Source organism: Hippocampus bargibanti, linkage group LG07 (genome assembly GCF_051943395.1).
Source record: "Hippocampus bargibanti isolate YZ-2025 linkage group LG07, ASM5194339v1, whole genome shotgun sequence".
NCBI lineage: Eukaryota > Metazoa > Chordata > Actinopteri > Syngnathiformes > Syngnathidae > Hippocampus > Hippocampus bargibanti.
This window is the reverse complement of record NC_142740.1, coordinates 18,727,244-18,753,198: the sequence shown is the minus strand read 5'-3', so window position 1 is coordinate 18,753,198 and position 25,955 is coordinate 18,727,244. Positions and strand designations below refer to the sequence as shown.

The window sequence follows — 25,955 nt, the reverse complement described above, 5'->3', positions numbered from 1 at the left end:
TGGAGCCTGGAGTGGCGGGATGACAAAAAGCGCAGGAAAAGGGGGAGAGGAACGGGACAGTTACGATGACAGGAGACGATAAAGGACTGACAGTGGAGAGATGGAGAAATAGTGAGAGATGAGGGCGGTGAGTTAGAATTGTGAGAGGGAGTGGGAGGAAGAAAGAGTGGGAATTGGAGATATTGTGCTGCAGAGCAAGAGGGGGGGCAGAGAGAGGGAGAGAGAGAGAGAGAGAGAGAGAGAGAGAGAGAGAGAGAGAGAGAGAGAGAGAGAGAGCAAGAGAGAGAGAGAGCAAGAGAGAGAGCAAGAGAGAGAGAGAGAGAGAGAGAGACAGACAGACAGACGGAAAGAGAGAGCAAGGGAGAGAGAGAGAGAGAGAGAGAGAGAGAGAGAGAGAGAGAGAGAGAGAGAGAGAGAGAGAGAGAGGTGGAGACGAGCTATAGAGAAGAGAAGCCTCTGCACTTGTGAGCTAGTGAGACGCTGGAGGGCTGCAAGAGGGGACACAGGTCTAAAAGAGGGGTTCAGGGACTCCAGGGACAGGAGTGGGGTGGTAAAAGGTAGGAAAAAAAGAGATAGGATGATAACATGAGAAACGGGAAACGAGACTCGTGCGGTTTGAAAATCAGCTGCGAGCTGGCGCAAATCGGATAAAAGTTGGAGAGAAAACAGCGAGAGCCGCAAGTAAAGTCAGATCGGGGAGATCAGATCTGCCGAAGTTGATGGCAAAAGTGGCAGGAGATTTATGGCAAAAGAGAAGGAAGCTCTCGCCACCTCAGGAGTCCGTCCCCACCGTGCATCTCGTCGACATCATCCGTCAGCATGTTCTCTGACAGCAGGGCTCCGGCGGCCAAAGAGCACAAATCTTTCAAGCCTCATGGGCCCCACTTCATCCCATGGCTACGCAACAGCCTCAAGTCCCAGCAAAGCGCCGACCTGGGTCTCAACGGGCCCTACAAATCCAACCCGGAGCTCCATGACAATCTGGCCCCTCTAGAGAGAACCAAAGGGATTGGGATTTTCTCCATCGCCGGGAAGAACAAGACAAAGAAGAGCGAGTTGCGTTGCAATGGCGTGGGAATGGCCAGGATGCTTCCTGTGGTGTTGAGGGGCCACCACGTTTTGGGGAAACAGAAGGACGGCAGTCCCGCCAAGTCCAGGCAGTCTTCAGAGGTCGAACTCGATCCTATCATCCCCGCCAGCCTCTGTGGCACTCCCACGACTGGCTCCCCGGTCACAAAATTCAGGCCTCTTTTGGGAAACCCCCCGGTTCCTACTTCGGCTCTTCTACCTGAAGGTTCAGACTCTCAGGTTGGCATCCGCGTGGAAGAAAGCAGGGCAGACGTTTGGGACTACACCGGCCATGTTATTCATCAGAGAGACCTGCAGTCATCTGTCTGGCTCAGCTCAAACCCTCAGGGATCATCAAAAGATGGCTTCAGATCGAGTTTCAGCTACATCGGCAGGAACTCTCAGAGCCAAAGAGACCTGAGCGTGCTCAGAGAACCACCTGCGGAGGGCCCCGGCGCCCCGCTCAATGGAGTCATCTTTTCCACCGACGTTCCTCACAGAGGTCTGGGATTTACCACCACTCTGCGAGGTCCGGGGAAACACGGCAAGCGCATTCCAGCATTGGGGGCGAGTCAGGCCAGGTGGCTCCGGCAAAAACCAAAGAGTCAAGAGAACTCGCAGATGAAAGGGACAGACTGCGATCGAAAAATGGTTCGGAACCAACTCAAGCGGGTGGTGGTTAACTTGGAACAGGTTCTGAGTGCACTGAGGGATGTTCAACAGGAAATGAAAGAGGTAAAGATATTTAAATTTGATTCTGCAGAACTGGTTCTGGGTTTTTTCGCGGGTAATTCTTTCCTTGCTGTCCTCGCGCCGTTGTGGCTTTTTTCAAATGTACAAAAATGTCACTTTCGGGCCATGAGTGTTATTTCCAAATATTGAAAAATAGAGAAACATTGACATCCAAGCCCCCCAACTGTCCCAAAGTCACATATGAGAGATTTTATCACCCCCTGGGCTTTAAACATGAGCGAGTTTCTAACATGTGGTACCGGCAAACTAATGTAATATCGTTCCAAATAAACTCTCAGTTTTCATTGGGGAAGACCTCCAAAGACACAAATTCAAAACCAAACATGCAAGGAAGCTACTCTTGGTCAAAACTCAAAGCAACCCGACTCCAGCCTCTGACATCACTAACTTGGCCACACCCCTTAAAGTAACACATCCAACACTAAAAACAGTCCATCCTGTAAATAAACCGATAAAAAGTGCGATACAGTACTTCTTTCCATTACCTTTCATGTGTTTATACACAACATTGCAAAGTTTCTTCATGATAAAAAATTGATTTATTTTACAATCGGTCCTGATAGTACAATTTTAATTTGTTCTGTGACAACACTTATACCTCAAAACACCAGTTTCTCAAAATCCTCATTACCCAATAAAAAGTTCTAGCATCTCCAAATAACCCCCCAAAAATGTTTGTAATCAGTATTTTTAGATGTGGAAAATATTACATTGCACTTTACAAAGACATTTAAGCACAACACAATTAAATGGAATGTAAAGACACCTTCTGGTGTGCAAGACTTAGACACTGGAGTCGGGGGTGCGGGGGAGGGGGGGCAGGATAATGCAGTCAGGTGCACAAACATAACTACTGTAACTCAGTGAGCTGCAATATTGATACTCATTTGCTAATTTCCCCATTGTGGGATTATTAAAGGATTTCTGATTTTTCTGGATGGATAACGAATATAGAGAGTATTTTGATATTGTCGGTCTATAGTTATTGCTGCCCCTTTAATGTAGAAATATAACTCATTTGAAGAGATATAAGTCGTCCAGATGCTACTCATTTGCCTGTCGACGTCATTTGCTATTATGTGTTAGCATTAAGCTAGTTGGGTGTAGCTAGTGAAAGTGAAAATAAGCAGCTAAATGACTAATTAAAAGTCACGATAAGTTGGCATTTTATGTTGTCTATCAAAGTATGAATTGTGTTTGTAGCAGTCACATCCTGGTTAGTTCCATTGATTTTTTTTCCATTTTGAAAGTCTCCATGAACCTTAGCCACTGTTAATTCCGGAACAATCATGGCTGAGAGCATATCAATGTTGATGTCTGCCATCGATTGCTGAGTTTTCTTACTAGAACCTAAAAATGCCTTAGTGCAGAATTTTCTGCCCAAGTGACAAGTACAAAATGTGCACATTATTTCTAACCATTTTGCCCATTAAATAATAACATGTCATCTCTTTTAAATATTCAGATCATATTTTTGTTAGTTAAAGACATTTTAATCATGTGTAACCGCATTACGTAAATGCAAAGGTTTTTTTTTCACCAGTACATGAACATCTTTAGACATTAATATGACTTTTCATTCGCAAACCGAATGCCTTCAGCTGAATTAAATATGCATTAGAGAGTCAGCATTTGGGCTGGGTGCATCTAACACGGTCTGCAAATTATTCCCGCAACTAGGCTCGAGCTACCGCTCCCATCTCTCATCCCGATATGTGCAGTGTTTGCTCTCAAGTCATGCATCGTTGTTTTTTTTTTGTTTTTTTTTTTTATGAGAGTGAATGATACGAGAGTCACGTCTCATTTACCGCATGCGTTCACGGCCTTCCCGAGATGATGCGGTGTGACCTCAGGCGAAGCGTCCACCTGCTTCTCTGTGTTCTTCCTCCTCCTGCGCCTTACCTCCAAACTTTTCTTCCTTCTGGACAGATGCCGTTGGAAGCTCAGCTGAACCCCCCTCCCCCAACCATTTATTGCCCCTCACGTTGCACATTATCCGCATTTCATCCACAGGCTCGGGCATTAACCTCATCATCCGGGGGTCAGAGTGGGGAACGCTTAGTGTGTGCTTGTGTTGATATATCACTGATGAAAGAACATATCGCCTCGACAGGAGTTTGGCAACCAAGCTGATGCTTTTGTGACATAAAAACAAATAAATAAATAAATAAATGCCCAATTTTTCACAAAAGAGTCAGCACATCAAAGACAGCCAAAGCACAGAAGACTTTTTTTGTCGGGTTTCTGTTTTTCAAAGGCCTGTTCTATCATTCTCTCACATGAACCCGGTCCCTCGGTTTGATTTCGGAACCAATTACTGGTGGAATTCTAATGATCCTGCAGCTGCTTTTAAGTTAAACCCATTTGACAGCCGCTACCAACAGTAGAGCAAAAGTTGAAAGACAATGTTTTGCTATGCCGTTTAACGGATTACTGTTTTCTCATTAGCATAATAATCATGTAGACTGACAGAGTGAATGGAAATCATAATTCTGTACCATGCACCATATTTAAATGGTTTGAAAATGTGTGCGTGTGTGTGCGTGCGTGTGTGTGCGTGTGTACGTGTGTGTGTGTGTGTGTGTGTGCGTGTGCATGTGTGTGCGTGTAGCCGCTGACATGTTTGCCTTTTTCCCGCAATTTGCCAAACGTGGGGAGTCACATAAATCATGAAGTTGATTATTTAGGCCACTCATGTTCAGTAGAATTTGGGAAATTTGTCATCGGGAGCGTCAAACCAACTGCAATTCAGATAACAGTGCTAATTAAAATAGATACATCACCATGTTTAGTCATAATTTCTTTGCCAAATGAAAAATTAAATATAAGAATTTTTTTTTACAATAAACTCTATCCTGTTCATCTCATTCACTGCCAGACGATATGCAAAAACGTGTCCAATCCAGTGCCAGTTTTTGTCATTTTCATTCAAATTGCAGAACCCGCAGAATATTGAGTTTTAGGACTACATAAACATTCAATGCAGCGTAAGAAACCCTACACTCTCTTCTTTAAACAAAAAAAAGAGTTCATTTCTAAGTTATATAGGTTTGGAGTTATCTGAACTTGAAATGGAGGCGGCTGTACAAAAGGCAAGCCAAAACCCAAATTCGGAAATGGAGCTCCACGTCATGCTTTTCAATTCACAAATAAATTCGGGAATGGCAGTGAATGAGTTAAAAAAATAATCACAGAATAAATAACAGAACTTTTTTTTTCATTTTATTCCAAAGCTGTTCACCCAGAGAGCAGTTTTTATGTACATTCATTAGGTCTTATACCATTCAGCGGGGAAGCCCGGGCATTTATTTAGCTTTAGTCGGGAAATAGCCTTCTGTAATTCACCTGTAGTCACCTTAGCCATAAGAACCTCATTTTGATCTCCTGAAATGGTGAGTATAGTTTTGCTTTTTTGATTGTTGCTGTGCTCATGACCATTTTGTGTTTAGGAGCCTTTTACTGAGTGTGTTGCTTGTTCTGTAGCCACAAAGGGACATAGGTCTTCTTGTGCCGGTCCCAAGCCCGGATAAATACAGAGGGTTGTGTCAGGAAGGGCATCCGACGTAAAAGCTGGGCCAAAACAAACATGCGTATCATACCTCTGAAGATGGAGGTTACTGATTCGCTGTGGCGACCCCTTGAAGGGAAAAGCCGAAAGGAAAAGAAGAAGAAGATTAAGACAAGCAGCTTGCATATAGACGCACACACACGCAGACATTTTCGGAAAAAAAGGCAGATAAAACAGTTAAGTTAGATAAAACATTTAAAGAAAGATGCATAACAATTCGTGGATATCGACAAAGGAAGTCCATTTCCCATATTGTGTCATTTAACGGCAAGTTGATACACAACAAACAAAATTGCTACAACATTAACTCATTCACGGCCAGACGTGCACAAAAGTGTCCACTCCAGTGCCAGGGTTTTTGTCATTGTCACTCGAATTCCAGGACCTACAGAATATTGAGTTTTAGGACTTCATAAACCTTCATAAACCTTAGACTCTCTTATTTCATCAGAAAAAAAAGAGTCAATTCCTAAGTTAAATGGGTCTGGAGTTATCTGAGCTTGAAATAGGGGCGGCTGTACGAAATATAATACTAAACATACATATTGATTTATGTCGTGCTTTCACAAGAGCTGAAGCTGGAACAAAGCGTGAACATGGAAAACGGCAAATTATGTCTTTTGGAAGGGAAAAAACATAGCCACAGGCCAGAAAAAACAAAACCCGAACAAATTCGGGAATGTCGCTCTACATCATATTTTCAATTCCAGAATAAATTCAGGAATGGCAGTGAATGTTGGTATCATTGAGACCACATCATTCTGCGTCACTTGTGCAAATTGAAGCTCAAAGAGTTAGCGTATGCTTTGCCGCTCTTTAACGAAATGAACTTCTTTCAGCATTAATGGGAACAACTTGAAGAACGGTGATTGTTTATAATCAACACACTTGGGAGCAGCAGCAGCGGCATTAAATCAGGGTCCTGCGTTCTTTTATCTCTGGTGATTCTTGACATTATAACAAGCTGCGATCCCAACGATACACGCACACACAACACAAGCGCTCACTCTGCACTTCAAAGTAAAACCAAAAGCCTCTGCCACAAAGCTAGATGATGGAGGGGGAAACAGGTCATCCTCTGATATCAGACAGGATGTTTTTCCCCCCCAACATACAAAAGAAAAAAAAACAATAATAATTCTGTTCTAGCTCAGGATTTATCTGTGCACAGGTGGAAAGAAAGGTCAATCATTTTCCCCAGAGTAATTTTCTCCAATCCTCGCAACTGTCATTATTTTACTCCGCCTGAGTGTATGCGTGCCAAACAAAAACACCAGCTCCAGGACTGCCTTATATAAATATGCACAGGTCCGTTTGCAATCATTATCGTACTCACCGTCATTTCCTGGATTTTACGTCATTGCTTCCCAACCTTTATTGACACAAAGCACATCTTTTACATCTAAAAGATCTCATAGAAACACCATCAAGAAAAAATTATCTATGCTGAAATAACAATGTTCTTGACTCAATTTAATCCCAAATTTAGTTAGCTGTGACCGAATATGTTGTATTAACAGCAAGAGGTGCGTGTGCAGGTCAATTCCATGCCTGCAGGTGGAAGAACATTCACATTTCTCTGTCAATTCAGTGGCACCCCGACTTCCGAATATCTTTTGATACAAAATTTTCAAATTACGAACATCTCACCGGCCTTTTGTTACGAAAGAAATTTCAAGATACAAAAGTTGAAAATTCAGTGTGGCCTGTTACGGCTCTGAGTTTCCTGAACGCAACATACTTATAGCTGCTCTGTCATTGGCTATTACTGAGCATAGGCCTGACATCCCATTGGCTAAGAGGGACTTCTACCAATTCTGGCTATGTGTGTAGATTGATATTAATCTTTGTTCTTTGTTTTGTTATTTTTTTACATTACGCACAACTTTCATTGATAGTGTAATTGTAACGTGTATTGTTACAAATGTTACAATATAATACAATACATATTGATTTATATAGCGCTTTAAGAACAGCTGAAGCTGTAACAAAGCGCTAAACATGGACAACTATCATATACAGTATAGGAAATAAAGTAGTAACAAAGATAGTAAAAAGCACCTGGGAATAAAACTAGAGATGGATGAGCTCGGAGAGGTAAAGCGGAGCGAGGCCATTTAAAGATTTGAAAACAAATAAGATCATGAAAAGAACTATAAAATGTATAGGGAGCCAGTAAAGGGATGCCCGAGTATGAGTTATGTGCTCCCTCTTACAAGTCTTCTTTTCCTTTCGGCTTTTCCCTTGAAGGGGTCGCCACAGCAAATCAGTGTCCTCCATCTTTAGAGGTTTGATCCGCAGGTTTGTTTTGGCCAAGCTTTTACGTCGGATGCCCTTCCTGACACAACCCTCTGTATTTATCCGGGCTTGGGACCGGCACAAGAAGACTTATGTCCCTTTGTGGCTACAGAACAAACAACTCGCTCAGTAAAAGACTCCCAAACACAAAATGGTCATCGGCACAGCAACATTCAAAAAATCAAAAACTATAATAATAATAATAAGGAGAAGGAGAAGGAGAAGGAGAGTCAAAAGTTGAGCAGCAGTATTTTGGGCCAGCTGGAGATGGTAAATGGAGGATTGGCTGATTCTAAAGTAAAGTGCATTTCAGTAATCGAGCCGAGATGTGCAATGGCATGAATTACTGCATTTAGAAAATGTGTCTGAATTTTGGAAGTGCTTGGAACGGATTAGGGCATTTACATGGAAAATGTGTCTCGACTTACAACATTTTGTATTTAAAAAAAATATTCAGAACCAATTAATTTCCTAGTGACACCGGAATAAATAGATGAACAAAGATGCAGTGTTTGACATAAATAAATAATCTTTTTCAGACCAATGAAGTTGCATTTCTTAGCTTTCATTTAATTTCATAAGATGAAGCAGGAATGTGCACTATTGAATCTGATGACAAGAAAATAGTCACTGATTCTCCTCAATGTAATTGTAAATAAGCCTTTCATGTGTGCTCAATAACAGTCGCACGTTTTGAGTTTTGGGGGGATATTTTTCACCCCACGGGTTGCATTGATTATCAAAACCTAATAATTAAAACCCTGCACTTAACATTCTTATCGGATGAAACCATGGTCGGATCATCAAAAAGCACATTATCTTCTTAATAGCATGGATGAGCTGTGCTTAGCTGATAATTATGTGTTCGATGAAGAACATGTACAGTTCAGGAATTTGGATGTTGAGCTCCTTATTAGAGAATGTACTTAGTCGTCATATGGTTTGAAAATTGGCATTTAAAGGCTTAGAGACAAAGTTCACCTGAAAAGGTTTTCATGCTTTTTACTGTTATCTTGAAATTTTAACAAAGAAACTAAAATCTGTGATGATTCGATTCAGAATTTGAGTGGTTAAGGAAAGGCCATGCATGAATCTGAATGTTCGTATCTTGTTGCAGTTCAATTTCAATGGAATAGGACGCTAACAACGCATTACATAGTAATTGCGTTGCGAGGGGGGTGCGCACATGTGGTTTGGAACACGCTATGTTTACGCTAGTTATCATTTTATTTGACACTCATTAACTGGCTAAGGGGTACAGTCTATGAAGCCCATCTCGGCAGTGCATCAGTGTGTGTCCATCCTCGCTCACTCCCATCCCTCACGGCAACACAGTTGTTGCTGTGGGGGTGAGCCCCAGACAGAAGTTTCCCCAGTTAGCCAGCGTACTAGAAACAATGCAGGAACAGACTTGCTTTGCTTGCTATGGTAAACCCTGACCAAGGAAAGAAATGCCAGTATGAAAATTGGTATTATTTTTAACCACAGCGATACTCTTTGTCACTATTTGCAAGGTGGTGTTGGACCTCAAAAAAGTAGGCAGGTGGGAGGAGCAGGGTGTATTTGACAAATTGTATTCAATAAAGTCAGCAAGAACTAAATCTCAAACAACAAATTCACTGGAATACAAAGGTCCAAAGTAGCAAGCAAAACCATGAGTAAAGCATGACAAGATAGGAAGTCCTTTTAACTGCCACTGATTAAAACTTGCAGAAGGGGCCCTACAGTGTCACCTGTTGATTAAACCAATAAGTCATTTTTCGGTAGCTTTAACGCATCGTTACGGATCATTTTTATTGGACCAACATCTTGATCCGGTGTGCTGAGTCAAAACCTCAACTTCATGCAGTCACTTTTGGTCCAAGTGCTGGTTGAGCTATCTCACTCAATTTAAGTTAGCTAAGAATGGATGGTTGGATTAACGTCAAGCTTCGCAAAGTGATTTGTGCACCGTGTGACGGAGAAGTGTGGTGTTTTCCAGGTAGTTCATCAGATCAACTATCTGACCTCCTGCATCGACCTGGATGAAGAAGAGCAGCACCAGGCAGGAGGAGGAGAGAGCTCCTCTTCTTCTGGCTCCAATGAAGTGACGGTGATCAGCGCCCATCCGAAGCCTACGGTGTCAATAGACCACCGAGGGGCCACTTTCACTCTGAGGAGAGACCATCCCAGTCGGAGAGAATCGCCTCCAGTTGACTTGGCATGCCAACTGAGCGCAGAGTTGACTAGAACTATTCGGTTCGGAACTTCTCCCCGATGCGGAGGGCTGCTCACGTTGGTCAACAATCCCGATTCTTCAACTCAGCCGCACCCCACGTTGTCCCCTCAAAGAAGCCTCCCCGTTCGGCCACCCACACCCGGACTCTCCCCACTGACAGTCAACCTCCCCAAAACCCCTCCATCATCCCCAGGAGCCTCATCTTCCGTCATGATCAGCCCGATCTCCCCCGTGTCCTCAAAATGTCATCCGACCGCCGTGCTCGGCCCATCTGTCGTCATCGAGCCGCCGCGAAGCGACCACCCGGCGACCGTGCGCTTCTGCGCGTCCGCGACATCTCGACACCCATCTGCCAGCTGCCCACCCACAGACCCGGAGATGCCGGTCCACGGGGATAAAGAGAGGCGAGCGTCATCGGCGGGACCGCCGCTGGCGGGGGCCGTCAAACTGCCATCTGGGCAAGGCCGCAGGGGCCGCAAGCCTCCGCCATACCCTCACAACAGACTCTCAGACTGCGCCAAAACAACGCAGGATCGCCGCAAAGCTCCTCCGTACCCTGAGAAAAGAAGACTGCTCTCAACCACGGTGTGAGACTGCGGCCCCTCCAACAGCAAGTAAGTCCATACATTTAATTATGTAGCACTTTTCACACGGAAGATTTGGAAAGTGCTTCACCTAGATCACAGGTGTCAAAGTCAAGAGTCGGGCGCCAAATCTGGCCAGCCGCATCATTTTATTCAGCCCACGAAAGCAAATCAAACATGTCAAGTGCAATGATGCTTGCTAAAGTCTGAACCAAAATGTCAAATTATCCCATGTAAACCACAATAACAGTCATTACTTTTGACTTCAAATTTGAAAAGTAGTTATTCATCAATTTGTTGTGCGCTCTATAGGTAATATGTGGAGGGGATTAAACATTCTAACAGTTTCCCAAAATTCATCGCGGCCCCCGAGAGGAAATCGTAATGACAATGTGCCCGCGGCAACAAAACAAAATAGTTTGACACCCTTTACCTCGAGTCCTAGCCTGTTTTGGGAACGAATTTCCCCACTGAAATGAAATGCCGACTTCACAAAGACTTGACGTGTCGACCAATCTTCCACGAGCTTTAACTCCAGACGTCCATCACTGATTTTTGGATGGAAAACTAAGACAAAAAATATACAATTATAAAATGTACAGGGTACTTCCATGCATCTCAATAACATAAAACACACATTAGGCATAGTCACATACTGTTTCACAGTTTCAAATTTAGGAGTAATTAAACAAATATAATTGTATGTACCTCACACTTTTGTCTCTTTCCTCAGACTGTCGTAACTACTTGACAAAAGTGACCACTTCCTGCCATTCAATGCAATCCTCAAGTGTAACAGCAGGGGCACAATAATTTAAATAAATGAGGACATGCAAATAGGATACATTGTCATTTTTACCATCATGTAAAAAAATACATTATTTGAATATGACCATGAAATTAGAATCACGATATTTACAGTCTGCGATTGGTTGGCAACCAATTCAGGGTGTCCCTCGCCTCGTTCCCGAAAACAGCTGAGATAGGCTCCAGCACCCCCTGCGACCGTAATGAGGAATAAGCGGTACAGAAAATGGATGTATATTTACAGTCAGCTTTTTTTACAATTATTTTATTGTACAACACAATGAAACCAAAGATCAACACCTTTTTTGGACTAGTAAATTTGAGAGAGATGAGGGGTGGACACCGTTGACATTGGCATTCTGATTTGTTGAGAGAGGTGAAGAGAAATTTGCAATTGTCAAGACGTGAGGAGACGAAGGCATGAGTGATCATTTCGAGATGATTTCTACCCAACAGGTCAGTTTCAAGGCCGGGCCACAATGAGCTGAGACAAACCAGGTTTCCAAGGTGACAGAACGTAGACTTGGGGTGAGTAAGGAAAGAACAGCTTGTCTACAAATCTCCCCAGTACTTAAGACTCAACGCACACACAGCCCATCATAACATCTGTCCGGGTTAATGTCCTGATAACAAGAACTGCGCTGCAGATGCTCGTTTTGTACCCACAGATTGCACTCTTTGGGCTTGATGATCCCAAATTGTGGCCGCCAAATTGTATGTTCACTCGAGCAGATTGACGTCTGTTTCTTTTTTTTCTAGTTATTTGGCACTTGATGTGCTGTGATTGTGACACAGGGCCTAAAACTGATGATTCTCCGAATTTTAGAAAGCACCGTGAGTGCAAAAACGTATAAGGTGATGGCATTGGAAGTGTCAAGGAAAAAGACAAATAACATTGTTACACAAAATAAACCTGTTCATTTGATGATTTGGAGGCAGACTACCAAATGCATAAAAGGCATGTTTTGTCTGATTTAACTCATCCTGATCGCGTGGGAATGAGATGTCTGTGTGTCCACCTCGGTTAATGCTGACAGCACATCTTGAAAATTGTTCAGGGCATAGGGTATGTCAAAATGACACAGACAAAATGAAATGTTCTTTCGTTTCAGTTGTCACTCTGACATGGTTTTTGCCTGCCGTTTTGTAAAGAACTGATCCGAGGATGTTCGCTTTTGTTGGCTTTTAACAATCCTTTAACAAGTTTCAAGGGAAATATTAGCATAGTAAGTAAAAAATATAATAACACCTCGTAGAGAGGGGCAAATGATGGGGATGCTGCACCGACACATCAGTCGATCAACACCAAAGGTGTCAAAGTCAAGGCCCGGTGGCCAAATCTGGCCCCGCCACTTCATTTTATTCGGCCTGCGAAAGCAAATCAACTTGTGAACTTCCATGATGCTTGCTAAAGTCCAAACCAAAATTTCAAATTGTCCCATATAAACAACGATAGCAGTCATTATTTTTGACGTATGATTCTCATCTCATCTCATTTTCCGTACCGCTTATTCCTCATTAGGGTCGCGGGGACGTATGATTTGAAAAGTATTTATTCATTAATTTGTTGTGTGGTCTAGATGTAATATGTGGAGGGGATTAAGAGGTTTGATTCACATGTTTGTTTTGGCCAAGCTTTTACGTCGGATGCCTTTCGTGACACAACCCTCTGTATTTATCCGGGCTTGGGAAGACACTGGCTCATCTCCCCTCTCCAGAACAAGCAACTGTATGAACTTAATAAAGATGAAGATGCTCAGTAAAAGGCTCCCAAACACAAAATGGTCATCGCGCAGCAACATTTAAAAAGCAAAACTATACTCGCCATTTCGCTTCTTCAAATCCATAATGGCTCCCCAAGAGTAAATCGCAACTACAATATGACCCGCAAAAAAAAAAATGAATTTGACATCCTTGATCTCTACACAATCACATCCTGTAAAAATTCCTCTTAGCCAATGGGACGCCAGGATGATGCTGTGTAGTAGCCAATGACAGAGCAGCTAGAAGAATGTTGCGTTCATAAAACAGACTGTAGTTTTAGCTTTCGGCTCTGGAATTTATTTGTAAGAAGGGGCAATATTTTCCTCTTTGAGGTGTTTTGTAATGTGAACATGTATGAAGAGAGAGCGGTACCACTGTACTGCTTTCCAAATGTGGGCGTGCCATTAAAGTTTGCTGGTCCGTCACTCTCCTAAATAGCAAGCAAGCAACGACTCTTCAGCGCATGACCGCCTTGGGCGTTTCAAAAACGCTACTCACCATTGGAATATAATGGGAACTAAATCGCAGCTCAGACTACTTTAGCTCAGTGGTACACAAAAGTACGTGCAGCAGAGGGGCAAAGAAGTGACAAATGGCATCCAGGCCAGATAAGACGAGAGCAGCGTCCAGCGGCTTTGAGCTGACAGGGTTGGCGTACCCCCAACAGGGGGCAGGCAGCTGGCCATTGGCTGGTTGAGTCCTTCAAGGACCCCCGGTGTTACCAAAAAAATCCTATTGCCTTTGCTGCCTATGGTTTGATTGACCCGGGCCACAGTCTCCATCTGTTCCATTTTAACTATCAGGAGATGCAAAATAGGGGTGGGTGGGGGCGTGTGTGCATATGTGAGGAGACTGTGGAATGCAGTCCTGATTGACTACAGCACAGCAACTCCATGTTTTATTCATTGCGGTTGCTCATTGCCCACACCCGAGGTGTTTATACAGTTTATTTCAAGTAGTTTGTTTATTTATTTATTTATTTTAAAGATGAACTTGCTTGGTGACTTCTTTCGTATCACTTAAACCCAAATCCTGTTTGGTCATGCTGAAAAAGGTAAATTGGTTTTCCCATTGACAAAACACCAGCTGGGCTTTATAGTTTGAAAGGAATATAAAACAACAGTGTAATCTAACAAAATTAAATCAATAAAAACATTTGGTGAATTCAAAATATGTCAAAAGTAATTCCTGCACACTAATCTGTCCAATTTAAGGTGCATTTTATTTGAGATGCTCCACCGTTTGAGGCATATAAGTAGAATGGAGAACATACTTATTTATTTATTTATTTATGGATTGGATTGGATTTGCCTTTATTAGTCTCACAGTGGAGAAATTTACATTTCACAGCAGCAAAGTGTGCAATGTGTGCAGTCAATCTACCGTTTTGACCTTTTAGACTCAAAACCCCAAAGTCAAGTTGAGCTCATCAAAAGTGGAACATGAAAGTATTTAACAACATCTCATGACAGCCTTTATCAGATGGCCGCCGAGATATTTTGGAGGGAGCAGGAGAGAGGCGGACCAGCTGGCAAACAAAGTCATGTCTGCCCAGCAGCAACATCATGGGTGGACTTTTATAGCACGCCATCACAATCTGCCCCTCTTCTTGCCAACGTGGAGTGTATTTAGAAGAAGAAGAAAAAAATCTATTCTGTTCATGGAGAGGGTAGCGGTGGGGGTTGGACGGGAATGTTAGAAGTGCAAAAGAGTGGTGATGTCAACATAAAGGCTGCCTGGAGTGTCATAAAAAGGACACGAGTGAAGTGATAGTGATATTCAGAGCATCAGGAAGGCTTTGATGCTTTTATTACAGGGAGGATGTCTCGTGGGTGCCGTGACTGTAGTCAACATCAACTGGTCAGGTGTTTCAGGTCAATGTGACATTTTTAATAGATTTTAACAGCTTGAGGGGTGTGGGGGGGGCAGTGGAGATGAGCTGCTATCTGTAGGCTTAACATGAAATGAATTAATCCCCCCCGACGCTCTTCTATATAATGTATATGCATGAGATCATAATGATCAGCGTCATATATGTTCCCATATGTGCTTGCGGGATTTAGTCCATCGCAGCAAAGCCTTTCCCGCATGAAATGAAGATGAAACAATGAAAGTCCTTTATCTCATGGAAAAAAACATGTATCCCGGGACGATATATGCTTATGGTGCAAATACATTTTGAAACATTTATTTCAATGGAGTCCTATTTGCCGGGCAACCGTCTCGCACTGTTGCATCAATGCAGAGAGGAAATTTAGATTTGAGTGTAAAATTTGGATTCGCTTGGAGATGATAAGCGTAAAAGATTTGATAGTGATTCGTTGGGAGACACAATTTACATAGAAAATTGCATTCACAAGTTCCATTGGAGCAGTGTTTCCCAAACTTTATTGAGTGGAGGCACATATTTTATATAAATCCAAAAGAACAGCATACCAACAACAGACACAAAATTGAACTAATGATCAACTCCTCTCAATTTGCTTCCAAGTGTTGCTACGTAGTGTGAAATCTGGCCATTCTTACATGAAACATGATACTATTATTCCGTTGGCTCAGACGCAGGGTAATTGTACCTTCTGCTATCTCTTGGATTTTTTTTGGGGGGCATCTTGCACCACATATCTAATATTTCAACCAAATCAATCAAATTGGATAATTTCCGGATAATCTAACGCCACACGAATACCATCGGTGTTGGGTGAGAGATCGCACGGTAAGCTGTCGCAAATTGGATCACCATCACACAATTTGGTTGACTATTGAATTTCCAACACATCATTGTTAAGTGCTTTCTACTAAGGTGACAAGCGGAACAAACAAATGCTGTTTCATAATAGATGACGATTAATTAAGCTTTGTGTCCACTTTTATTTTTAAGCCGAGCCGTCAAATGTAAAATATAATTTATCGGTTCAACAGATGTTGAGAAATGCTACATTTCCAGAGCGATTGGAAATCGTTGCTCTAGTTGGCATCAAAATGCTGAATATTTTGTCTGAGAAATGGATCAAAAAGCTGACTTTTCAAAGCAGACGAACTCATCGAGTTGTAGCGGTATATCAAAACAGTCATCAACTGTCAAAGCGAATCAAGATGATGGTGTTTTCCCCGCGTCTGCGGAGTCAAAGAGCAAACAACAAAGTGTGAACATAGAAAAATTCTGCAAAAATATTTTGGAGCATGTGAGCGTGCAACGACACCCAAGGTTTGGATTATTTTGTTTGAATTTAATTCAACCAACCGATCAACGTGGGAGGATTACCAAATCCAAAAACAACAGAATTTTTGGTGACAGCTCAAATTTATTGAATTGGGGTTTACAAGTCGTTGGGGGGGAGAAAAAAAGCATCTTTGTACAAAATGAAGCGACATCTTATTGACTTTTCTTTTCCCAGCCCTCACGAAGATGCGGCTTACATCCTGTTGGGAACAGCGAGGAACGCCTGGCAAAAAAAAAGAAAAATCCCTCCTAAAGCCATTTCCTCAACCGAGATGAGCCGCCACCAGAGCTGATCCAGCAAAGCATACAAGGTATGAGCACCATAACGGGGGTGTTGTCTTTAGCTTATAGGTGAGATTAATATTCATCATAGAGGGACTGGGAATCCTGAACAAATTTTTTTTCAAAATGTTTTGGCTTGTTTGCTGTGCAGAATGTTAAGAATATTAAGTTCACATGAAAGAAAAAAATGAAAAGCCACCCGCCCCGTTTCAGAAAAAAAGCCTCTACCATTCTAAAAATACCTACAGACAAAAATCAACCCTTCCTGTCACCAACGTCCTCCAACCAAAATAAAATAAAATAAATCACACAGGTCGGGATTTATGAAATGGGGTGCAAGTATTCTTGAAGAAAATGTTTGTGAATATGATGCCATGAGACTGAGGATAAAAGTACAATGGAGGCTTTTTCAGTCGTCCTGAGAAGACCAGACTGAAATTGTCAAAGTAAAATAAAATAAAAACAATGATATGATTGTGATGATTAGAATTTCTCATCAGTGATTCCAAATGGCATAGCCTCACTCATTATGCCGCAAAAAAAGATAATAAGTGAAGGAGGAATGGTCTTTTGTAGAAAAAACAGTGAATATACAAAGGCTCTTGTTGATGGTATTTATTACCGGGAGAGGCAAATGCTTTGCCACTTATATTGTCGCCATCATCTTTAGTCCTTCAACCATTCTTCAAAATGCCCCTAGACCATTGACGAATGAGCTTAAAGTCAAAAGCTCACCCGGGAAGGACGCTTGACGCAGCTTCCGAGCGCCAGGCACTTAGAGCTCTAAATGTCTTGTGCGTCCGATCGCCACCACTTTGGACAGTTGAGCCTTGAACTTGCCTTCGGTGTGGGTCACTGTGGGGTCACAAATCAATACAAGATGATTGGGTTTTATAACTACAGTACCGATTCACTTTTTGAACGACTGCAATCCCAATTTCTTAAGATGAACACACAGTGTCTGAAGTTAAACATTCCATACGGAAGCGACAGTACAAAGGCTCCTCTACTTACAAACAGTTACGAACAACGGTATATACGAACATTTTTGTAGTATCATATGTAGCATTCTCTCCAGTTGTACATGTACATATCTTTATAGAGCATATATTTTATTAAATGTTTTTTTTTCAGTACACACCAATATAGGTTACTTATACAAGACTTAAACATACTTATATAAACCTTAAACCTACTTATATACGCCATAAACATACATTCCATGCAAAATATAGGACTCAACTGAATCAACTTACGAACGAATTCACCATATGAACAACCTTTCGGAACGTATCTCGTTCCTAAGTTGGGGAGTGTCTGTACTCATCGACTAGAGTTGCAACTTGGAGATGTGCTCTCCATTTTGGCAGATATACAGAGATAAGCGTTCAATGTCAGAGATGAGAAACTTCAAACCTTTCCTTCCTATAAGAACCTACCAGTATGTCAACTGAGTCTAAGAGTGACTCAACAGTGCTACCTTTTGGAGACTCTATGACAGCACTCAGTAACCTTATATAAGGCATCTCTGAAAAGAGAGCATCCCTACCTCACAGTGTATTTATTTATTTATTTATCTATTTATGGGTAATTAATTAATAAATTGACATGTGTATTTACTAATTATCTAATTACAGTAAAGTCTCGTTATATCGATATTCAAGGGAGTCCGAAAAAATATCGATATAACCGGGACTATCGATATATCCGACCCTGTTTGCATGTAATTTTCTCCGTGCGTGCATAGAAATAGTATCGATATAACCGGGACTATCGATATATCCGATATCGATATAACGAGACTTTACTGTAATTAAATGATCGACTGTTTGTTTAATGAATTAATATTTGAATTATATACATGTATATATAACAGATTATTGTTTTTAATAATCTGTCTGTGACTAACCAGTTGAGATTGACTGCATTCGATGCATTTAATTATCTGCTGTAATGCAACCATCTTTAGACAGACCAAAAAAATGGGATCAGTCTCAGGTCCGGATGGTTGTTGGGTTTTAATTAATTGACATTCTGCACAGCAAACAAGCCAAAAATGTTGATTAAAGTGAATTCTAATGTAGTCCGCTCACATGAGAGATGAGGGTGACCCTGGATGCAATAACCAATGGGAGATGATTAAAGCTCACCTGCAGACTCTTGAATTGTGTATTCCTCTGGATTAAGCTCTGTGTCCCTCTGTCCTGCTCCCGTTGCCACCTGCGACTGGAAATATACACACACACACACACGCACACACGCGCACACACACACACACACACACACACGCACGCACGCACACACACACACACGCACACACACACACACACACACACACACACACACACACACACACACACACACACACACACACACACACACACACACACACACACACACATACACTAATATGTTCATGTCCATTTTCACTTTATAGTCATATTGTTAATTTCCCCATTGTGGGACTATTAAAGGGTTTCTGATGTGCAACATACAGCACATGTCGCACAGATGATTTTTTTTCCTCAGGAGAGGAGCTTCTGCATGCCATCAAAAGACCAGTTAGCAAAATGGCAAATAATAAAACACAACTCATAAGACACTGACAGTCATGCAATCTTAATCACGTTTCTTCATACACTTTGTTGTTTAAAGCAATTATAGATGAATGCGAATATGAAGGAGAAAAAAGAAAGATGAGGTTGAAGTTCAAGGGGATGCTACATGGGGTTTTAGAGTTCTTGTTTGGTAATTTATTTCTTGTTTTGCATATTTGTGTGCGTGTGAAGCAGGTGGAGGGAGTGCCAAGAGAACATCCTTCAATGTTGGAAGGAGGCGTGGCCACCACGATCGCTCAGGAAGACTGTCCAAACACAACTCGCCCTCCTTGAAACTAAAATAAAGTTTCTACTTATTATTTTTTGCCCTCACCCTTCTCTCTCTTCATGTTTTTGTTTCTGAATGTGTGGTGGCTGCAAGCCTGATGTAGATAAAATACATTTCCAAGGAGACAAATGGTGGAAGGTAAATTGCAAAATGAAACAATAAATCCAAGGGAAAGAAAAAATGGTGTGCGTCATTCCATTTGGTTCAGTAATGTTGATACAACCCGTCAGAAGCTTGATCTTATCCCGCTTCAAAAATGAATTATGTACAAGTCCAAAAAAATTTCATTTTGTTGGATTTACAGTTTAGCATGAGCTAACAGCCATAGCTTCAAAAAAGTCCAAATTTGTTTGACTAATTTCAAGTGCGATATTAATGGGAAAATATTAGTGGGTGTGTAAAGTGAGTGTGCAATAATTCGGAGGCTTTATGTTTGTGAAATTAAAAGGACAACCACGATGACAAAAAAAGTAGTATGTTCATACTTACGGATGCATTTGCATATTCAATTTTGATTCCCTTCATCTCCACTTTGAACGAGGTGAAAAACAAGTATGATTTCCCTGTGGGCCTTTGCAGACAAAACAAACAACATTTTTAGTTGTCATGCATATTAAATCATTTGCATACATTCATTCCTTTAACATTGTAGCTTCATAATTGATCATTATTTGATCGCCTACGTGGAATTGTCTAGTGGTGAATCATGCCCGAATGCAATTGAGCATAGTACAGTAAAGTCTCGTTATATCGATATCGGATATATCGATAGTCCCGGTTATATCGATACTATTTCTATGCACGCACGGAGAAAATTACATGCAAACAGGGTCGGATATATCGATAGTCCCGGTTATATCGATATTTTTTCGGACTCCCTTGAATATCGATATAACGAGACTTTACTGTACTTGTTAATAGAACCTTTGAGAATGAAAGAATGACATTGCGCCGCGAAACCCGACACCATATTGACCTCCAACAATGCAATTTCTTATAGTCCGCTACGTTTTTTTTTTTTTTTTTTTTTTTTTTTTCATAAATGACCTGGTCAGCTGCGCCTGTAAGATGGCGTTGTCCGTATTGGCCAATGTGAAGCACTGTATTATCAGAGATCACCTGGCACAATATAAATAAACTACTAATTAAAAAAACGACAAAACGTGCACATTGCCGATGTGTAAGCAAAGTTGGTCTATGTGTATTACCCCAGCTGAGAAATCCAATGTAGTAACATGGAATCACAAGACAAGTGGGCTCGCTGGGGTATTGAATTTGTCTTTCAATGGCAAGATTTCAAATGCTGTCAGGATGAAATTGCACAAAGTCATGTGGTAAGACATGCTGCAGACAGGATGACATACAATGGACTTTCCATCATTCTTGCTATGCCAAATTACAACTGTAAGTGTTGTGTTAAAGCACTATATGAATGAAGATGTATTGTGACAACACAAGTCCTGTCATCATCAGTACAGGTAGGTATAGTTTTGTTTCCTTATCTCAAGCATTTCAATCATTTTAATTATAGTGTATTGTTCAGACAAATACTATGAGAGTTCCACCTGCTTATTCAGCAACATATTTGGGTATATGTACTGCAAAGCAGTGTCTGAAATAATGTCTGCCCGCGGCGTGCAACTTTTACGTCGGGCGTACAACTTACAAAACGTCTCCGCCCGGGTGTCCGACAACTTCTTCAAGAAAAAAAACCACCAAAAAACAAAAACAAATGATTTTTTTTTAAATCAAACATTTGCTTTATCAATAAAGTAAACGAAGATATCGAAATCGGAATAAATTATTCCGATTTCAAAATCTTCATTCGTTTTGGAAATTTCAGAATTTCGCTTCGTTTGTCAATTTGCATACTCGGCACAGCAGCCAATCAGAAGGCTGCTTCCAGCTTCCGGACTTTCCAGAGCATTATAGGAGCGTGATGTCATTTGTTATGGTCACATGATCGGCCGCTAACTTCCGGAAGGCAGAAAGCCATGTAAACACAACAGCTGTCAGTGAGTGCGATCATTGTTTTGTAAGCTTATGCATTTCATTTTCGATTTTGATGAATGAAAGTATTCGCGTTTTAGTACGATGGTGATATCGTGTGTGCTTGTTGGCTGTACAAACCGTTTTGTGAAAGGATCCGGGTTAAAATTTCACCGAATACCGATCGCTGAAGGGAGAAAACAAACCGGTTTGTTGGCAATTTGCATACTCGGCACGGCAGCCAATCAGAAGCCTGCTTCGGACTTTCCCGAGTGTTATAAGGTCGTGCATTTGCATCTCATTTTCCAAGGTAGATGCACAGAACCTCAGCCCGAGAAGATTCAAAAAAAGCATACAAAATTTATGATGCTACAAAACGTAAACGTACATTATGCCGTGACTGTAACGTGTCCTTGAAAGTTTTGAAAGGAGCTGAGAAAAAGGAGTTCATGTGGCTTGTAGCAGACAACGCAACGCAAACATTGCATTGTGCACCATGACAGTGTATGGACAAACGATAACTGGAGCAAAATCTTCAGCAAGGGATATTTACCATAAATTAAGCAAGGGAGCATTTGTGGTAGGTACATCCTTAGTTTAAAATAATCCTTTATACTTTGCAACAAAGTTTTTTTTGTGATTAGTCGTCTTATTGTGTTTCAAGTTGTGAAAAATGGGGCAGGCAACTTTATGGCAACTTTTCAGAGTGGTCTGCCCTGGTGTCCGCTAACTTTTTGTCATGAGTTTCAGACAGTGTGCAAAGTGATTTTTTTTGTGGGAAACTGCAACCATTTAGGGGAGTTGTACAAAAAAAATTGGAGTTATACATTTTAACCAGCAGCGGCATGTAAGGATAAGTGGCATTACTGCCACCTACAGAACTAACGCTGTGTGCTGGTGGTGCAAATGTTTCCAGTTCCAGTACTAATTAATAGAGTGGGTCATGTGCTTGCGTATGCGTGTTGGTCTTACCTCCACACAGTGCAGGAAAAATGCTGAGCCTCTTCATTAAGGCCCACACTCATGAGCCATTTCTAGAAATAGAGAACAAACAGTTTAGCACAAAGAAGAACTGCAATTTAGTGTGTGTTTGTGAAACCAACCTCATTGGTTCCTCCTTGTGCACTGTAGGAGAATGAGCATTCATACCCTCCCTGGCGAATGAAAAAAAGCACAATGTTAATACTAATACTAATACTGATACAAGTGATATAAGTGCCTTTCAAAATTCTCAAGGACACTTTTATTTTCTGTGGGAGAACAGCGGCAGCCAGACGCGCTAATGTTCCTTCAACCCGGAAGTAACACACACAATGTTTGGGTGGGTCCGATTTTTGAATGTTGATATTGATTTCAGCTCATTGACACACTTTCATCCATATTCCATCAACTATGTCTTCTCTTCCATTCATGTTCACTTCATAACTGAAAAGTATCACTGAGGCTGCAAATTCATTGGTATCACTAGTATAATTGAAGTGTTCATTCAGCAAATGTGCAAATCTATAATCTCATTTCAACTATGTTACTCAATAAAATTCAATGATTAAAACAAAATCAATTGTACGACAATCTGACTTGGAATTGCATTGTACAACAAAAGCAATTTTAAGAATTGCAATTACCAGTGCAAAAATTCTGATAATTTAGGCTGTCACTAGAGAATATTTTTGGAATCAATTATTCTATCAATTTGTCCAACAGCTAAAATGGGATAAAATTGAATATTACACGAAAGCATATTACAAAATAATTATTTTGGCTCTTACTGTTAGACTAGAAAGAAAAGAAACGGTGCAAAAATTATTGTAAAAAATAATGATTCGACTTAATGCTGGTATTAGATTGGTATTTTATTCTGCACTAGGAAAAAATATCGTACATGTATATGATTATTTTAATATTTGCTTGAGACCCTTTGTTATTGAGTTAGGATAGCGGGTCTTTTATATATGTATGAGGAAAATGTTTTATCAAAATAAAAAAAAATAGCATGCATTGTATGCAATATTACGACGCCGTGGTTTGGAAGTGCATCGTCCAATGAATGGCGCATTTGAAGAAGCCAGCAACGTGTCCGTCGTTCACAGGCTGTGGCATCATCAAAACGCGACCAAATATAGTTGCGCGTCCTCGCTGTAAGTGAAATTTTTGACACTTAATATTTATAAACGATAGCATTAAAGAGTTCTAGTTAAAAGTGTAGGAAAGATTAACCGAAACCCTCGCATGGTACGTTACCTGAAGATAAATCATTAAAGCATCATGCAGAAACTTAGCATATATTTGTGCACATTGATATCACAGATGGCTGGCCTTTCTGGAAATCAGTGCTTATCCATCATGTTTAGCAAGACAGTAAATAAGTGACACTGCTAAATGACATGTAAACATTAAAAAGAGGCAGTGGCTATTGTCGTTGGACAGTGACAACCCAAATAAACTAACATCTTTTTAAAATGACATTCGAACAATATGCAATATACAAGGAAATAAATGTTTTCAAGCGAATGCACGCTGGGTTACTGAGTAATTCTGACTTGAAAATACATACAATTGACTCGGTGAAAGTGTACACCGTCCCTCCTGGTTTCACGTCAAACTCCACCGTTTTAGTGTGTTCTTCTGAAGCATGAGCCCGATATTCAGACAGAACCACCACGAACAAAATACAAGCTGTCAGGTGAGTAACACGAAACGTCTTTGTCGTTGCCATTCTTGTATGTGTGTGTTTAGTCAAAGTAAACTATTGCAATGCGGAGACGAGTTTGTCCATGACATGGGTGGCTTCTTCTGATGTTTTTCCGTTCGCGACTGTCAAACTGTTTTTTTGTTCATGGTCGCCCCCAATCGATTGCTGCTGTGAACTGCTGTTGTCTTTTTTTCATCTCCCTAACAAACTTTTGACACAATTAAAACGCGAATCAGTGTCCTCCATCTTCAGAGGTTTGATTTGCATGTTTATTTTGGCCAAGCTTTTACGTCGGATGCCCTTCCTGACACAACCCACTGTATTTATCCGGGCACGTCATCAGATTATTGAGTATTGTCATCAGATGGTGAGTGCGTTACATCAAGAAAGACCAGTAGTGTACAGTACCTGTAAATATTATATTGTATATACTGTATGTTGATAGTGGACTGTTTAGTTTATTGCATTAGGGTTTTGTACTGTACTAGCAAATGGTGAGTATATAGTTTTGCTTTTTTTGCCGATGACCATTTTGTGTTTGGGAGTCTTTTACTGAGCATCTTCGTCTTTATTAAATTCATAGAGTTTTTGGATCCGTAGCCAAAAGGGGACATAAGCCAGTGTCTTCTTGTGCCGGTCCCAAGCCCGGATAAATACAGAGGGTTGTCTCAGGAAGGACATCCGACGTAAAAGCTTGGCCAAAATAAACATGCAAATCAAACCTCTGAAAGGTGGATGACACTGATTCGCTATGGGGACCCCTTGAAGGGAAAAGCCGAAAGGAAAAGAAGAAAAAGGTTTTGTTAAAAACCCTATAATATTGGAATTATTTTAAAAATTACATAGAAAGCTTCAAAGTAATGAACAGAACCAAGCCATTGTCTCCATTCTGAAATGCTACTTTTTTAAGCATCCTTATTGTGCCATTGGCATTGGACTGAATCAAGTGAATATTTTTGGGACTGGTGACCCCAAAAATCAGGAAGACTGAAATAGTGAAAAATAGCAGAATGCTACAGATCACGATTTTTATGCCCAGCACAAGTCTAGCTCAAAGTGGGGTTATCTTTTTTTGTATTTTCATAGATGGGCATTGTTGTGCGAAACAGAGTTTGTGCTCCTTGTCAACCGTCAGGCACATTTAAACAAAATAACAATTCAATGTCTCATTCCCACATACAGACGGTCTTTAATAACATGTCTGGAATGTGAATGGAAACCTGGGTGCCAGCAGAAAACCCCCGCATGTGCAAGGAGAACATGCAAACACAACAGAGGAATTGCCACGGCCGAATTTTGAACCCAAAATCTCAGAACTGTGAAGCAGACGTACTGACCCCACCGTCACACGGTCTGTGAATAACATATGCCGACAAACAAGACGATAACTTATGGCAACTTATATATAATATGTTTGCTGTACTAATACTCCACCTCCATCTTTGCACTGCAAAGCAAAACAGCAGGCAAAAATAGACACTGTCCTGTCACTGTTACTGCATGTCAGCATGTGTGTGTATGTTTACATACATGTCTATGGAGCCATAAAGCATCTTCCCAGCAACGTGTGACAGGTGAACATATGCCTGGCTCAAATCGACAAACCACAACGTTGTCTGACAGCCATTTGTGAAGGCTGTGAACACAACAGGAATATTAAAAACAAAATTGTCTGTACAGTAAGTCGCCTTCTCTTCTTTGTTATCCTCACATGTTCACTCTGTGCCTCTCTTACAATCACAAATCACCCGATCAAAATATGACAAAAACAGCATTAAAAAAAGCCGTCAATAAGCAGACATCCATAAAGAATGTGGAACTTA

General features: G+C 41.1%; 2 protein-coding genes across 4 annotated transcripts; one reads left to right on the top strand and one right to left on the bottom strand.

Moving 5' to 3' along the window:
• The first annotated feature begins 324 nt into the window (after positions 1–324).
• Positions 325–14,219, top strand: LOC148895694 (uncharacterized). The gene is made up of 3 exons (XM_089000909.1): positions 325–1,803; positions 9,669–10,519; positions 11,753–14,219. The coding sequence occupies exons 1-2, from the start codon at positions 820–822 to the stop codon at positions 10,494–10,496; spliced, it is 1,812 nt and encodes a 603-aa protein (XP_088857035.1). The 5' UTR covers positions 325–819; the 3' UTR covers positions 10,497–10,519; positions 11,753–14,219.
• Positions 14,220–15,419: 1,200 nt separating this feature from the next.
• Positions 15,420–24,246, bottom strand: mydgf (myeloid-derived growth factor). Of its 3 annotated transcripts, XM_089001503.1 has the most exons (7): positions 23,995–24,244; positions 22,544–22,594; positions 22,413–22,474; positions 19,941–20,022; positions 18,716–18,791; positions 17,301–17,420; positions 15,420–16,506 (listed from the first exon to the last, which is right to left on the bottom strand). In XM_089001503.1, the coding sequence occupies exons 1-6, from the start codon at positions 24,154–24,156 to the stop codon at positions 17,341–17,343; spliced, it is 513 nt and encodes a 170-aa protein (XP_088857629.1). In that variant the 5' UTR covers positions 24,157–24,244; the 3' UTR covers positions 15,420–16,506; positions 17,301–17,340. The 3 variants fall into 3 exon arrangements, with proteins under 3 accessions (XP_088857629.1, XP_088857630.1, XP_088857628.1); XM_089001504.1 differs by lacking the exon at positions 15,420–16,506 and having other exon boundaries at positions 17,166–17,420; positions 18,716–18,785; positions 23,995–24,246; XM_089001502.1 differs by lacking the exon at positions 15,420–16,506 and having other exon boundaries at positions 17,166–17,420; positions 23,995–24,243.
• Positions 24,247–25,955: the final 1,709 nt, after the last annotated feature.

Coding starts and splice junctions, on each gene's coding strand:
- mydgf (XM_089001503.1), bottom strand. CDS start 24,156: ATGGCAACGACAAAGACGTTTCGTGTTACTCACCTGACAGCTTGTATT. Junction 22,595..23,994: donor ACACTTTCACCGAGTCAATT/GTATGTATTTTC, acceptor TTCATTCGCCAG/GGAGGGTATGAATGCTCATT. Junction 18,792..19,940: donor TTGAATATGCAAATGCATCC/GTAAGTATGAAC, acceptor GTATATTTCCAG/TCGCAGGTGGCAACGGGAGC.
- LOC148895694 (XM_089000909.1), top strand. CDS start 820: ATGTTCTCTGACAGCAGGGCTCCGGCGGCCAAAGAGCACAAATCTTTC. Junction 1,804..9,668: donor TTCAACAGGAAATGAAAGAG/GTAAAGATATTT, acceptor GGTGTTTTCCAG/GTAGTTCATCAGATCAACTA.